Source organism: Mustela nigripes, chromosome 4 (assembly GCF_022355385.1).
Source record: "Mustela nigripes isolate SB6536 chromosome 4, MUSNIG.SB6536, whole genome shotgun sequence".
Lineage (NCBI taxonomy): Eukaryota > Metazoa > Chordata > Mammalia > Carnivora > Mustelidae > Mustela > Mustela nigripes.
Window position 1 is genome coordinate 12038001 of NC_081560.1, and position 17408 is coordinate 12055408.

At 38.9% G+C, this 17408-nt stretch overlaps 1 protein-coding gene across 1 annotated transcript in view; it reads right to left on the reverse strand.

Moving 5' to 3' along the window:
• Window positions 1-4471, reverse strand: part of MGAM2 (maltase-glucoamylase 2 (putative)) — a 91105-nt gene extending 86634 nt beyond the window's left edge. The window contains 2 exon segments of the mRNA XM_059395984.1: window positions 71-150; window positions 4366-4471. Of these exon segments, the coding sequence (XP_059251967.1) occupies window positions 71-150; window positions 4366-4471 (186 nt within the window).
• Between the last annotated feature and the right edge of the window lie 12937 nt (window positions 4472-17408).

Consider the following 17408-nt stretch of genomic DNA (forward strand, 5'->3'; position numbering starts at 1 on the left):
TACATTTCATATATTCATTTCTTTTAAATAAAACCCAGAAGACCAATAGCAGGGAGCCCACTTTTCTGACCTCGGACACCACCTGTCCTGGAGCACAGTCTATCCTCTCTGACTCAGGGATCTCTGGGCATTCTGGAACAAATGCAGCCTCTGCATAGGAATTAAAGGAAAAAGTTGAACATTTGTAGTGCAATCACAATACCAGGAAGGGTGCAGGGAAAGTTATAGACTTTCAGCCAATTCTCCAGTCAATGCTTACTAGTGGCCGGTATCTACATGTGCATACAAGTGCTGAACACATTTGCCTTTTGTTCAGTTGGTTTTTACTGAGATATCATTCACATGCCATAAAATTTTCGCCTTCTTAAAGTGTACAGTTGAATGGTTTTCAGTATTTCACAAAGTTGTGCAACCAAGCACCATTATCTAATTCCAGGACATTGTCATCAGCCCAAAAAGAAAGCAGGTACCCATGAGTACTCCTTACCCCCTTCTTCTCCCAGTCTCTTCAAACCCTAATCTGCTTTCTGTCCCTGTGGATTTGCCTAGTCTGAGTACTTCATATAAATGAAATTGTAAAGTATGTGGTCTTTGGTGTCTGGCTTCTCTCACTTGGCGTAACTATTCTCAAGGCTCACCCATGGCGCAGCATGTAATAAGTACTTCATTTCTTTTTATGGATGAATCATACCCACAGTATGGATATCTAACCCTTTACAAAAATCCGTTCCAAAGTTCATGTACATTTGTGTTGTTTCCACTTCTTGACTATTGCACAGAATTCTACAATGAACATTCCTATACAGGTTTTTGCATGAACAGATGTTTGGAATTCTCTTGATTATAGATCTGGAAATAGAATTGCTAAGTAATGTGGTTAACTCTATCTTTAAGTTTTTGAGGAACTGCCAGACTTGTTCCCAAAGGGACTTGCCCCATTTTACATCCCCACTAGCAGTACGTGAGAGTTCCAATTGCTCCACATTTTCAACAATGGTCATTGTCTGTCTTCTTCATGATAGACATTTTAGTGGGTGTGAAGAATGTTTGATTTTGACTTGCATTTCCCCAAAACTGACACTGAACATCTTTTCATGACATATTGACCATTTATAGATCTTCTACGAAGAAATGTCTGTTCAAATCCTCAGCTCACTTTAAAAAACTAGATTATTTTTCTATTTTGTTTTGAATTGGAAGATTTCTTTATATATTCTGGATACAAGAATCAGATATATTCCTTGCAAATATGTTTTCCCATCCAGTAGGCTGTCTTTTCACTTCCTTGACAGTGTCCTTTAAAGCACAAAATTTTTTAAGTAAAATTTGCCTATCTTTTCTTTGGTTATTACGCTTTGGGTGTTATATCTAAGACACTGTTGCCTAGCCCAAGGTGAAAATATCTATAACTATGTTTTCTTCTTAGAATTGTATAGATTTGGCTCTTACAATTCAAGTTTTGATCCATTTTGAGCTAACTATCATGTGTGATATCAGGGGGGGATCCAGCATTATTTTTTTACATGTGTATATCCTGTTGTCCCATACATTTATTTTTTTGCTATTTTCCCCACTCATTTTCAGCCATCTGTGAGGTAAACTGGAAAGATATTATTGTTCCAATTTGAACAAAGACCTTCACTCAACATTGCTATGTTTACTTTAGTTTTTTTTTTTTAAGATTTTATTTATTCATTTGACAGAGAGAGATCACAAGTAAGCAGAGAGGCAGGCAGAGAGAGAGAGGAAGGGAAGCAGGCTCCCTGCTGAGCAGAGAGCCCCATGCGGGACTTGATCCCAGGACCCTGAGATCATGACCTGAGCTGAAGGCAGTGGCTAAACCCACTGAGCCACCCAGGCGCCCCTTACTTTAGCTTTTGTCACCTTTGTAAGCTCCATCCCCACCTCTGCCACCCTGCAATGTAGCTTCAGAAGTAGGATCTAGTTTAACAGGCTCCATGAGCCAGTCAACACCCAGAATTCCATTTGAAACTTGAGTCAACAGTTACTGCGGGCATAATAGGTACCCTTTAATACCTTTGTTTCTATTCAAAAAAGATTCAAAACAACTCTCCTATATTTATGGCTCTATACTTGTTTGTATATATACTTAAATAAAAATTTATTTTAAAATTGGGTTAAAGATCTAAATGTAAGACTCTTGAAACTGTGAAACTCCTTAGGACACCTGTGTGGCTCAGACAGTTAAGTGTCTGCCTTCAGCTCAGGTCAGGATCCTGGGGTCCTTGGATTGATTCCCACATAGGTCTCCTTGCTCTGTAGGGAGCTACTTCTCCCTCTGCCTGCTACTCCCCCTGCTTGTGCTTTCTCTTTCTCTCGTCTGTCAAATAAATAAATAAAATCTATACAACAAAGGAAACCATCAACAGAATGAAAAGGTAACATAAAGGATGGGAGAAAATATTTGCAAACCATCTATCTGAAAATGGGCAAAATTCTAAAATACATAAGGAATGCATACAACACAATAGTAAAAACAAATAAAAAGGATCTGATTAAAAAATGGGCAAAAGACTTCCATAAGCATTTCTCTAGAGACACACAAATGGCTAACAGAAAAGATGCTCAATGTCAGTAATCATCAGGGAAACTTAAATCAAAACCACAACTAGATGTCATCTCATATCTCAGGATGGCTAATATATTTAAAAAAAAGAAAGAAAGAAAGAAAAAAAAAGTAAGTTTTGGTGAGAATGCGGAACAATTGGAACCTTTGTATGCCCGTGGTGGGAATGATGCAAATTGGTGCAGCCACTATGGAAAACAGTATAAAGGTTCCTCAAAAAACTAAAAATAGAACCGTCATATGATCCAACAATCTCACTGCTGGATATTTATTCAAAGAATTCAAAGAATTGAAAGCAAAACCTCAAAGAGATACTAGTACTCTCATGAACGAAGATGTGAAAATGAACCAGGCATCCATCAACCAATGGATGGATAAAAAAAATGTGGTGTGTGTATATATAACAGAGTATTATTCAGCTGTAAAATAAGGAAGGAAACCCGGTCATTTCCAACAACACGGGTGAACCTGGAGGACATTATGCGAAGCGGAATAAGCTGGTTATAAGACAGATGCTGCACGATTCCATTTATGTTAGGTATTTAAAGTAGTCAAATTCACAGATGCAAATACCAGAATGATAGTTGCCAGGGCAAGGGGTAGGGGAAGATGGAGTGTTGCTAACCAGCATGTATAAAGTTTTAGTTATGCAAGATGAATAAGTTCTACAGATCTGATGTACAACATTGTGCCTCTGAGTAATTGTGCCCGATGTACACTTGAGAATCTATTAAGAGGGTAGACTTCATGTTAAGTGTTCTTACCAAAATAAAAGAAATTAAGAAAGAAGCCTCCTTTTTAACTCATGGAAGCATATCTTCAAAAAACATCTTGAAAAAAGCCCAATATATAGAACAGGCGAGAGTTGACTATTCTGCATGAATTAGACTGTGGTTTCAGGTAAATGGAGGCATGAAGATCTAGTTTTATGTTAACTAAAAGAAACTACTTATTCATGTACATTAGATAGTAATGTCATGGGACTTGTTACCCAAACAAAATTTAATAGGGTAAAAATAGTAATGGTCTAAAAATAGCTTTTATCAATGTTTTTCAAATCCTCTTTCAAAGACATAATTGTTCCTAGAAAGCACCCTAATGTTTACTGTGGATAATAGTGAAGAGAGATTGAGTAGGTAGGGTTCTGCTATCAGCACAATTTCTTCTCAATATACACTTAATCTACATGTAAATGTGAGCTTTAGCAAGCAAAATAAACCACAAATACTGTTTTAATTAGGGATAGATTTTTATATTACACACTATTATTTTATTATTTAGAATATCATGTGCATGGAGGAGAAAGCATTCTCTTGATGCTCCTGTGTGAAAGAGAACAGTTTCAAAGTTATTGACGAAGAAATCATAGCTATTTCAATCAGAATATGGGCTGGAGACTGATTATAATTGATATATTTAAGCCAAGTTAATCAACTTGCTGCAACCTGATTTCCTTTTCCATAATGTAGTGGGATTGGGCACTGTTACCTCAACTGTTCTTTCTACTTGAAGGCTCTACTACTTTATGACTGGATTGAGGGACAGACATCTGACAAGCCTAATTTTGCATCTTGTTAAAATTTCATCAAATGGGACTTGGGAGATCCTGAATGTCATTGGCATTCAAGGTTTTGTTGTAGAAAAAAGAAAACTTGTCTTTTGAAGATTGACTGACAATTGGTTGTGGATGTGGATTTTGAGTGATACAACATGGTGCCATGCTGAAGAGTGAAGGAATATAATCCTTCCAACCCCAAAGCCACAAGCATCTTCCTTACCTTTAGTTTTCTCAAACACAAAAAACATCAAGAAGATATCTAAGGCCAGCACAGTTAGGAAGAAGATGATCAGAAGGACTTCCAAAACAGTGAGTTTCCTTGCCATCTAGATGGACACAGATAATGGGATTTAAGCAAACCACAAAGTTCCATCAATCCAAAAGGAGAGGCATCATGATTAGAATGTGAACTCATTTGCAAGATGACTTAATTACAAGCATTCCTCCTCACATAAACCAGAGAATATTTGTTTCCACTCATCACAGTATTTAAAGTTAACTCTAGTCTGTGCATCCATCACCTCTAGAACCCTTGCCTTTTTGTCTGCAGAGGAATTGAGTATTGTCTAAGGCAAGAATATGTCAGACATAAAGAACGGAATACAGGATAGAGATGAGGGGTTGAGGTGCTTCACAAAGCCCTTTTAGACACCACTTTGATCCTCACACCCACCCTGGGCGGTAGAGTGGAGGGTACACTCAGGGAAGGAAAATGTAACAAAACCAGAATCCTGGTCTTCTTATTCCAATTCCCATGCCATTATGGCAAGATGTTTAATTATTTAGAAGTGATTAATTCTGTTATAACTCTGTTAAGACTGAACCTAATCCTGATCTCCAACACAATGCTTGCTTGCATGGTCACAGCACACAAACCCATATAAATTTGGTGGCTCACTATAGCCTTGCCAATCATGCATACATAGACCCAAGTTTTAAAATAGTTGGTGCATTGGAGTATGTAGTGAACTGGGAACCAAAGAATGTTTTGGTTCTTGCCCTGACTTGCATACCAACAGGTGGGCATTTTAACTGTCTGGGTGTGCATTTCTTCATCTCCAGACGTAAGCTTCTGGAGGTACTCCCAAGTTTCTGCTCTAATTATAACAAATCTCACATTATACATATGTCTCACAACCCCATGACGGCCCTCACCATGTCATTCCTGGACTGACTCTCCACCATCTTCAGCACTCCTCCCACCACGGCTGTACATTGACTACGCCCTGGAATGCATCACTCTCGAGCATTGTTCCATTTCTGAACTCACTCTTAGCCTTCCTATTTACTGGGCAGAAACCCATCCCCTTTTATCCTGTTATTGCACTGTTTATTCTTTGATCTCATTGAGGCTTCTTTTCTGTTCCACTTCCTTTTAATCTCTTAGTCCCTCCTAGCCTCCTGGCTATTACCGTTCTCTGACATTGTCCTCAATAGTCCTTGCTCCCTTACCTGCTAACTGAATCTATACAATGAAACCGTTGATCCAATCTCCTGCCTTCCGGGTTTATGCAATCAGCCCAATGGGGATGCCACAGGGTTCATAATCTGACAAATATACTGGGCCTTCAAGCCTAGGGACAGTCTTGCCATCTTCTCTCATTTTTCACAGAAGAAACGTCAAACATTGATCCTTGTTTTCAAGCCCCAACTGTTGTTACCTACACTGTTACTCTCAACCAGTATCATCTCCAACGTTACAAACAAAACAACTATTTTGAAGAAACTATTTCACCTCCCTGCTTCTCAACCCAAGCTTTTCTATAAAAATTATCTGTATTTAAGTAAACTTATTTTTCCCCTCTTCTCAATAGAAGAGTTTTCTCTCCTCTTGCTAAGGATAACCCTTGTATCTATTCTACAGATCTCATACACTTGGAATTCCTCAAAAATCTTGTTCCGCCAATTATCCTTCCTCTTCTTTGCATTATCAACCTCTGCCTCTGAATGTATTCTTTCCCCTCAAAAGTATACCCCAAGTCGCCCTAAATTCTGGTTATTACTCTGTGTCTTTCTCTAGGTACCAATATAACTTTTTTTTCCTCTTATAGCTAACTTTCCAAAAAGATAATGGTACACTGTCTGCCTTACCTTCCTTGTATATTACTGGCACGACTTCTGTTTCTTGCATTCCACTGAAATTCCCCTAAAGGTCACCAGTGATTCAGCTGCTGAATACAATGGGCACTCTCTTAATCACCCCACTATCAACCACTCCTTCTTCTTAAAATTTCTCCATGTTTGGATTCCTTGTCATTTAATCTTGGTTTTCACCTACCTTTCTGGCTCCTCTTCAATTTTCTTTTAGTTCTCTGTTTCATTAAGATATTGATATTCCCTGTATTTTCAACATAGGTCCACCACCCTCTCTCATTTAGCAAGCTCCACCACTCATATTATTTCATATAACACCTGAGGGCAGTGCAATCTGTATTTCTAGCCCAGAGATTCAGATTTATATGTGCAACTGCCTATTAGATATCTCACCAGGATGTCCAACACACTTAACCAAATTCAACACATTTGAACATGTGTTCTCTGCTCCCCACACCCCAGCCCTAACTTCCACCAATTCTGTCCAATTGGCCTCTCCTCAATAATTAATATCTTGAGGAACAGAATCACAATTTTGTTAAAAAAATCCGTATAACTTTTTTGACTTCTCTCTTTTTTGCAATTCTCACAGCCAGTCACTAGTTCAGTCAGACTTCTTCCTCAGTATCTTTCAGATCTGTTTCTTCCTCTCCATTCCTACTGGAAATGCTTTGGTCAGGCCATTATTTTTGGCCTGGACTGTGACCACAGCTTCCTCACTGGCTTCTTGCTTCTAATCGGAGGACGGATTAGTCTTTTTGCTGCAAAAAACAGGGTTATTTGGTCTTCTTATATACAGGTCCTCAGTGGTTCTCCAAATAAAATACACTCTTTAGCTTTGTAATCAAAGGTCTTCGTGACATCTATGCCTGCATGGCCCGCCTCTTCTCTCCCCTATGTTCCAGCCATACCAAACCAACAACTGTGTAGTAATAATCTATAAATCCATGTGAAAAAAGAATTTTCGTTTTTCTTTTTCCTACTTCGATATTCCTTTAACTTTGCATTTCCCTGTACTTGTGCTCTTGTCAGCCCTGGCCCATTGCCATGACCATTTCTATAAGTATTTCCAATGCACATAGTTTCGCTTTTTAATTGCGGCAAACTTTTGGTTAATGTGTAATAGGCACCTTAATTTTGAAATGGGGGTAAGAAGCAAGGGTCTACATATAATTTGCCAAGGGAGGGTGGAGTTAGGATTGGGGTTTGGAACTGAAGGTAGAGTATATTAACTGTTTTTTCCTGTTAACCTAAATCTATCAGGTGTCTCTCCTCTAAATTATTCAAAGTTTTACTCTAATCCCTATAAGATGTATGTAACATATAATATTATATTCCTATGATACCCCTACACCAAAGCTGACCAGGCAGGCATTATGATTTCAATCTTATGTCCATGTTAGCGTATTTTGCCTAACCATGGTTAGTGGTACAACTGAGGCAAACACTGAGGCTCTGCTTCTTAAACTAGTCCGAGTATTCGCACTCTCTCTACAATGTCTCCTAGGCTTCAGAGCTTACAGATCTAGAGGCTGGATCTCCAATGGTAGAATTTCAGGCAGTGAAAGAAATCTGAGGGACCAACCTCATATGCTTGCTGTACCTGACTTCGTTACTTATGCATACAGCCTATGACTCACTACCACAGCAAGCAGATTGTCACTCATCTTCCCTTCTCCAGGCATTGTGTCTTTCCACGAGGAGACTTTCCTTTCCCACCTCTACAAACCCAAAGCAACTACTTCTTCCAAAGCTCCTGAAAACTTCCAGGGAGCAGGCTCAATACCCGAGGCTCAAGAAGTTCAGAAGACTCTGGGGACAGCCTCAGGCATTTTCCTGCCACAGGAACTATTGCCATTCTGGCAGAGAACATTCTGTAAAGGTAGTAAGTCTCTCCTACTTAGAAGCCCTCCCTCCTCAGAGCTACTCTCTGTTAGGGGACAGAGTCGACCACCCCTCAGTTAGGCAGAGAATACTCTCGATAATGCAAGTCACACAGCGAGGTTTATTTCCAGCTAGCTGGGGTCCAAGTATCTGCTCGGTGCAGGGGGTTTCGACAAGGACCCCGAGCCCTCAAAGCCAAGGGTTTATATAACATTTTCAGGGCACTTTTTCATAGCTACATATATATCTTGTGCCCCACTTTGACAGTTTAACTTTGTTTAACTTTTTGCCACCCCAGTGTCACCTGGCGGTTAAGTGAGATTTAGGTTTAGAAGAGATTTAACTTTATTTACATTTTCTTCTGCCTCAGCCTCCTTCAGTTTTATGGTGGGGAGGGCGACACCAGGCCTCAAGGAACTGAGTCATTTGTCTCTGGAAATTGGGCCATTGAAAAGATAGCCTTTTTGTTGTAAATCACCAGGACCTTTGCAAACCCAGTGAGACTCCTGTCTTGCAGGATTGTGATCTCTGCAAGTTAACTATTTGTTTTTCATTAACATCTGGTCCCTCTGGCGCCACCGCCTAACCACCCTGGTGGTATATGATTAAGTTTTTAGGTTTTAGCTCCTTTCTCTTATCTCAAGTCACGCAGTGTGGGCCGGTTAGGGACCCTCAGTAACATGGTTTCCCAGCCTACACGATGGCCATTCTTATGCTAACCCACTCTTACACTCTCCTTTATCAAACACAATTTTTGAACAACTAAAACCAGGTTATTATTAATTAACTTAATGATCATATACCATTTCTCTCTCTGATCAAATAGATGCATTCACTAACTTCCCAATCCATGTCACTTTCAGCTAGCTTCCAGAAGTATCCTATCTGTTCTTTCCTTTTTTTTGTCTCAGTGAGAGAGGAACACCTTGCATTTGACCCTCCGCATCTGTTAAACCTCTCCTGGCCCATCTCCTGTCCAGTCAGCCTGTACTCCATGCACTATCTCATCCCCACTCCTCATAGTCTCTGGAAAAGAATGAAAATACCCAGAACAAAAAGCGTTGTGTTGTCCAGATCATTTAGCAGAGCAGACAGGGACATTTAAAAGAACAGAACACTACTTATTCAAAGCACCACATACATGGAGAAAAGTACTCACCTCATAGCAGTATCGCTTTATTTGCTGTGTCTATCCCTCACTGGTTCTTGAGGAACACTGAGCAGAGGTGTGGTATAGACAGCTTCTACCAGGATTGATTTATTGCACTGTAAGTTTGACGGCGATTGGAGGAGAGGAGTGCATTTTCCAGCGAACCATAAAGGGCCTTTGCTTTCCTTATGACTTAGAGAAAGCTCCATTTGTTAATAAAAGGGGAAGTTGGGCTTTTGTTCTTATAGTTATGCTTTTTCTGTGTTCCTGTTCATATCCAATTACATTGCTTGTCACACTGCATTATACTTGCTTGTCTCTCCACATAGCCTGAAGAGCTCAGGGAGCTGGCCATCTTCAGTCATACCTGCAGATCCTGTGCTTAGCACTCTGCCCCACATAAATATGTAGCTATTTGTTGAATAAGTAAATGAAAAAACGAATAGCTCTTGCTTGGTTTACCCATAGTGTTCCTTTTCTCATTTTGTCTCCCAAAGTCTTTTTTTTTCTTTTTTTTAAATTCAATTAGCCAACATATAGTACATCATTAGTTTTTGATGTAGCGCTCAATGATTCATCAGTTGCATAGAACACCCAGTGCTCATCACATCACACGCCCTCCTTAATGCCCGTCACCCAGTTAGCCCATCCCCCCCACCCACCTTCCTTTCCCACAGCCTTCAGTTTGTTTCCCAGAGTCAAGAGTCTCTCATGGTCTGTCTCCCTCTCTGATTTCTTCCCATTCAGTTTTCCGTCCCTTCCCCTATGATTCTCTGCACTATTCCTTATATTCCACATGAGTGAAACCATATGATAACTGTCTCTTGACTGACTTATTTCTCTCAGCACAATACCCTCTAGTTCCATCCATGTCAATGTAAATGGTAGATATTCACCCTTTCTGATGGCTGAGTAAATCCATTCATCTGTTGAAGGACATATCCTCTCCTTCCACATTTTGGCTATTATAGACATTACTGCTATGAACACTGAGGGGCAGGTGTCCCTTGGGATCACTCTGTTTGTATCCTTTGGATAAATACCTAGCTGTACAATTCCTGGGTTGTAAAGTAGCTCTACTTTTAACTTCTTGAGGAACCTCCATACTGTTTTCCAGAGTGGCTGTACCAGCTTGCATTCCTACCAGGAGGGTTTCTCCTTCTCCTTCTCCACATCCACATTCTAACTGGTGTAAGGTGATTTCTCATTGTGTCTTTATTTTAAAAATATTCTTGTGAAACACTTTTCTATGAGGTTAAATGGTTCATGGTTAGTTAATGAGTACTGGTAATCCTTTTGTCAAATTGGTCACATGCTTGAGCTTTTTGCCATGTAGTGAGCTACAGAGTTAGACAGGTAACATTGCCAGTGGTTTTCTCTTCATTTTGGCAGTGGAGGAGTTAAACAGCACCTGTACCTCTTCCTGCTTTATTTTTATTTTTATTTTCTACTTTCTTCTTTTTTTTTTAATAAAACCACCAAAGTTCTTTTGAGTAACTCAGATATTAATTTAAATAAGCATTCCCATCAAATGTTCTCAATAAAATAAACACCATCAAAGTAGATGCTATATAATCTTAAAGTGAGAAGATACCACTACTGGAAATGTGTCATGCTCTTTGACTGTTCGGCACCTTTAAAAAACTTCTAATATTTAAGGAACTTTCCACCTTGGGGTTCTGTCCCGCTGATCCCAAGTAAGAGGCTAGAAATTCTCTTTCACAATTTTCCTTTCAGCCAGGGTAGAGGCAGGTTGTCTGTGCTCGGCCAATGAGATGTGCCTATGAATCCAGAATGGTGAAGAGACATTGTTTCAGAGGCAGCAGGGACTGGGGAACCTAGTGGCATCCTACGCTTAGTATAGGGGGGATAAGCTGCCAGACAAATGCTAAGGACCATGGCAGTGGAATCTCCTACAAGGTAAACAGGCTGCTGTACCTAGCCACATAGGCTATAAACCTGACAATCTAGTCCTCCTGGAGTTTCAGTGAGTCACGAAAATCTTTCAAGATTCTTTTTTGTTCTTAAGCTAGCTAAAGTGTGTTACTTTTGTACTGAAACATAACTCATATGCCATGACATTCACCCTTGCAAAATATACAGTTCAGTGGTTTTCAGTATATTTACAGAGTTTTGCAAAAATCACCGCTATTTAATTGCAGAACATTTTCATCATTCCAAAAGAAATCCATCACTCATTCAAGGTCACTCCCCATCCCCCTCTCCTCAATCCCTGCAATCACTAATCTACTATCTTTATGAATTTACCTATTCTGAACATTTCATATAAATAGAATCATATGATATACAGCCATTTGTGTCTGGCCTCTTCCACTTGACATAATGTTTTCAAAATTCAACCATATTTTACACAGGTATCAATGCTTCATTCCTTTTTACAGCTCGATGATATCCATGACATCAATATATTACAGTTGATGTACATTTAGGTTGTTTCTCTTTTTTTTTTTTTTTTCTTTCAGGAGCACTGCTGCTATAAACATCATGTGCAAGTTTTTGTGTGGATATGTATTTTCAATTCTTTCAGGGACACACCTCAGAGTAAAATTTCTGGGTCATATGGGAACACTATCTTTAACTTTATGAAGAATTGCATTTTCCAAAATGGTGACAGACAACATTTTACATTTCCACTATCAATATATGAGAATATATGGTTATTTACCCTATATATAACAATATATGAGGGCATGCCATCTTTCAATGGCATCTAAGATCCATAGTAATATAGGAGCCATAGTAGTCCATGTTTGCTTCAAATCCTCAGTGCATGGAAAGCATACACACACATACACAGAAAAACTCTGGGAATTTCGGGAATGACATAAACACCTATCTTTTGCTCCAGTAAAAGAGAGCCTTTGTTAGAGGGAAAGTGTACTTGGCATTTCAAATTGGGACAATATCTTGGCAAAAGATCAAGAAAGGAGATTTGCTCCTACATAAGATCATTCTATTCTTTGTGTGGTACTTTACTCTTAGCTCCCCGCATTCCATGCTCACTTATGACATCATTCACATTTCAGTATTGACAACCCCAGCTATAATCTGTTTCCAGAAGTGCAGAAATTAGCTAACTTTGCCATCCCTTCTTACTAACTAGCAACTGGAAGATATTGGGTCCCATGATTATGCTGACCAATGAAAAAGAGGCATTTTAAAGAGAAGAAACAAGCATGCAACCCAGTATCTTCCAATTGTTTATTAGTAAGAAGGCATGGTGAAGTTAGCTCTCGGCAAAACTTACAAAGTAATCAAAGCAAGCAGAGACTTGAATCATTAAGACAGAAACCAACAATATGCATGACCCTTAACTTTCAAAGCACCACCCTCCAATGCAAGATGCAAAAATCTCAATGAAATTGCTATAATGACAAGAAGGAAAAGGTACTGACACTTGGACCATACCTGTCAAGGCCAACACAACCTTGTCTTTGTAGGTACCTATAATATTAATGTTATTAATAGATGAGATAATATTAGATCATTAAAAATATGCTTTTAATAAGAAATGGAATGAATTTTCTTCCTCTTTAAGTGAGAGGGTTTCATATTTCTTTTTTTTAATTTAAGCATACCTGCAAAGAGATAAACGGAAATTATGTGGTTTTAGGGAGAGAGAATATCTCAAAAAGACTCTAAAATTTCCCCAAATAGTTGGCCAGGAGTTACAAATGTAGGTCCATGTTACAAGGTCTGCTTCAAGGTAGCCTCAAGTGTATATGGCTCCATGTGTAGACATTCTTATTTTTTTTCCCAAGTTTTTATTTAAATACCAGTTGTTAACATACAGTGTAACATTAATTTTAGGTTTACTATGATAAATATTAATTTTTAATTTGATAAATATCAATAGATATAACCTCATGAACAAAAGCTCTGGAATCCTCAGTAATTTTTAAGAGTATAAAAAGGTGCTGGAACAAAAGTATTTGTGGAATTGCTGATTTGGTGTACTAATTTTCAAATGTTTTACACAAATATGTTATATGAAATGTATATGATAGATAATAGTCCACATAAATAAAAAATTTAAGCATGTTATATAGACTTTTATATATTAAGCATATATGTATACATATACAGCGCATATACTTTAAATTCTTTCTTTTTTAAAATTTAAATTTAATTAACCAATATATAGTACATCATTAGTTTTTGATGTAATGTTCAATGATTTTTTTAGTTGCGTATATCACCCAGTGCTCATCACATCATGTGCCCTTCTTAATGCCCATCCAGTTACCCCATGCCCCTACTCCCCTCCCTTTCCACAGCCCTCAATTTGTTTCCCAGAGTTAAGAGTCTCTCATGGTTTGCCTCCTCTCTGATTTCTCCACATTCATTTTTTCCTCCCCTCCCCTATGATTCTCTGTGAGTGAAATCGTATGATGTAATTGTGTTTCTCTGATGTCATTCTTTCATTTAGCATAATACCCTCCAATTCCATCCATATCAGTGTAAATGGTAGGTATTCATCCTTTCTGATGGCTGAGTAATACATCCTTGTATATATGAATCACATCTTCTTTATCCATTCATCTGTTGAAGGACATCTCAGTTTGGCAATTGTGGACATTGCTGCTATGAACACTGGGGTGCAGGAGCCCCTCCTTTTCATTACATCTGTATCTTTGAGGTAAATACCCAGTAGTGCAATTGCTGGGTCATAGGGTAGCTCTATTTTTAACTTCCTGAGGAACCTCCTTACTGTTTTCCAGAGTGGCTATATCATCTTGCATTCCCATGAAGAGTGTAAGAGGGTTTTCCTTTCTCCACATCCTCACCAAAACCTGTTTTTCCCTGTCTTAATTTTAGCCATTCTAACTGGTGTGTAAGGTGGTATCTCATTGTGGTTTTTATTTGTATTTCCCCAATGACAAGTGATGTGGACCATTTTTTCATGTGTCTGCTGGCCATCTGCATGTCTTCTTTGGAGACGTGTCTGTTCATGTTTTCTACCCATTTCTTGACTGGATTATTTGTTTTGGGGGTGTGGTATTTGATAAGTTCTTTACAGATCTTGGATACCAGCCCTTTATCTGTTATGTTATTTGCAAATATCTTCTTCTATTCCAGTTGCCTTTAGTTTTGTTGACTGTTTCCCTTGCAGTGTAGAAGATTTTTATCTTGATGCAATCCAATAGTTCATTTTTGCTTTTGTTTCCCTTGTCTTTAGAGACATGTTTTGCAAGAAGTTGCTGTGGCCGAGGTAAAGGATGTTACTGCCTGTGTTCTTCTCTAACATTTTGTTGGATTCCCGTCTCACATTTGGGTCTTTCATCCATTTTGATTTCATCTTTGTGTATGGTGTAAGAGAATGGTCCAATCGCATTGCCAAAGAAAAAGTCAAACTCTCACTCTTCAGAGATAACATGATTCTTTATGTGGAAAACCTGAAAGACTCCACCCCAAAATTGCCAGAATTCATACAGCAATTCACAATGTGATAGGATACAAAATCAATGCACAGAAATCAGTTGCATTTCTGTACACTAACAATGTGACTGAAGAAAGAAAAATTAAGAAATTGATCCCATTTACAATTGCATCAAAAACCATAAGATACCTAAGAATAAGACTAACCAAAGAGATAAGGACCTGCACTCTAGAAACTACAGAACACTTATGAGAGGGACACCTGGGGGGTTCAGTCGGTTAAGTTGCTGCCTTCAGCTCAGGTCCTGATCCCAGGATCCTGAGATCGAGTCCTGTGTGGGGCTCCTTGCTCAGCAGGGAGCCTGCTTGTCTCTCTGCCTCTGCTTGCTTGTGCTCTCTTTCTCTCTCTCTGACAAATAAATAAATAAAATCGTAAAAAAAAAAAAAAAGAAAGAATACTTATGAGAGAAATTGAGGAATACTTAAAGAGATAGAAAAACATTCCATGCTCATGGAATGGAAAAAGCAAACGTTATTAAAATGTTTATGTCGGGCGCCTGGGTGGCTCAGTGGGTTAAGCCGCTGCCTTCGGCTCAGGTCATGATCTCGGGGTCCTGGGATCGAGTCCCGCATCGGGCTCTCTGCTCAGCTGGGAGCCTGCTTCCTCCTCTCTCTCTCTGCCTGCCTCTCTGCCTACTTGTGATCTCTCTGTGTCAAATAAATAATAAATAAAATCTTTAAAAAAAAATAAAATGTTTATGTTGCCCAGAGCAATCAATATATTCAATGCAATCCCTATAAAACTACAATTGACATTGTTTGCAGAGCTGGAACAAACAATCCTTAAATTTCTACAGATCAGAAAAGACTCAGGATAGCCAGGGAAACGTTGAAAAAGAAAACCAAAGCTGGTGGCATCACAATACCTGACTTCAAGCTATATTACAAAGCTGTCATCATCAAGACAGTATGGTATTGGCACCCAAACAGACACACAGATCAATGGAACACAATAGAGAACCCAGAAATAGACCCTCAACTCTATGGTCGACTCATCTTCAACAAAGCAGGAAGGATATACAATGGAAAAAAGACAGTCTCTATATTTAGAATTCTTTATTCAAATAGAATTCCAGTATGTAACTGAGTAAATGATTGAAGCCAGGATGGGAGCTCAGATCCCTGCCAATCTACCTTCTTCCCTCTCCTAGAGCACAATGCAGAGCCCCTTTCCAGAGTTAGGATATCACAGCTTTACTCTGGCACTAGAAGTTTGCAGATGAGGAGGCATGTTCCCAGAGAGACAAAGTGATTTAACCAAGTCCCTGACCCTAAAGATTGCTTCTGAGTTCTTTTCGTTTAGAGGAAAGCAGCAGAAAATGCTCAACCAGTGGGTCCAGGCACTGGAAGACAGCTCTGCTCAGAAAGAGACACTAAGAGAGCCACAGACCCAATTCCTTCACTGATGCCCTTCCCAGAGCTGCTAAGAATCTTTTCAGTCTTACACTGAAGGTCTTCAAGCCCATAAGAAACTGGCTGTTTAAAAGCCAAAAGGCTGAATGAATTCAAGACAGGTAACTGACAGTGGCTTGGGAATTCTTACAACAGTGATGGCTACATAGGGACCCAGTTGCTAAGCTGAAGTTTGAGAAGCAGATGTGCCTTAATCAGGGAATTCTTGAATTAGGACCCCCAGAATTGCAAGGAGTATAACTTCGGGAATCTGAAAATATTGATGGGGAAAATACGTCTTTGTTCACTAATTTCTAACCGAGATTTAGCATTTTCTTAGATTATAAATGTAGATAGCAGAGCATGGCAGTGTTAGCAATATATGTCAGTCTCTCAAAAATAGAATCACAGATATTTTCATATCACATTATGAAACTTATAGTAGGTATCTCAAAATATTGTTTATGCCGATCATGACATTGAAATTATGACCTTATAAAGCCCACCACTAGATCTTGTTATTTAATGTGATCATTAAAAATTGCCTCATGTGGGACGCCTGGGTGGCTCAGTTGGTTGGGCAGCTGCCTTCGGCTCGGGTCATGATCCCAGTGCCCTGGGATTGAGTCCCACATCCGGCTCCTTGCTCCGCAGGGAGCCTGCTTCTCCCTCTGACTCTGCCTGTGCTCGCTCTCGCTCTTTCTCTCTGTATGACAAATAAATAAATAAAATCTTTAAAAAAAAATTGCCTCATGTTATTATATTAATTTTTAAAAATATTCATATAAATGTATTTTAATATAATCAGGTTTCTTTAAAATAGGATGCATTCCTGGTGTTTAAAAAAGAAAAAAAATATTTAGGGAAGTATACACACTTGTTTCCAATCCACTCATTATTCGAGGAATACTAAAAGTCAATATCTCTGTTGAACACTAATACACCATTTCTTTATCCCAAATTTTATCTATCTCAGGTTTTAACCAATCATGATGCAAATTCTCTTTTTGCCAGTTGACATTTTCCCAGACATTTTGCCAGTTGCTATGATGAGTAAAACAACCACCACAACCCAAGTAAAGGCTCCCATAAACCTGAATCTTAAGAAAAACCCATTCCAGAGATGTGAGAGAAAGGGTGGATAATCATAAATCCATCAGTGGTTAGACTGCAGGAACTCTGATGCCAAAGACAATAAGACCAACTTACAAGGGTTTGTCAAACAGTAAGACTTAATCCCAAAGATAGGTTACCCAAGGGTAAAAATATCATAAAGTTCAAAA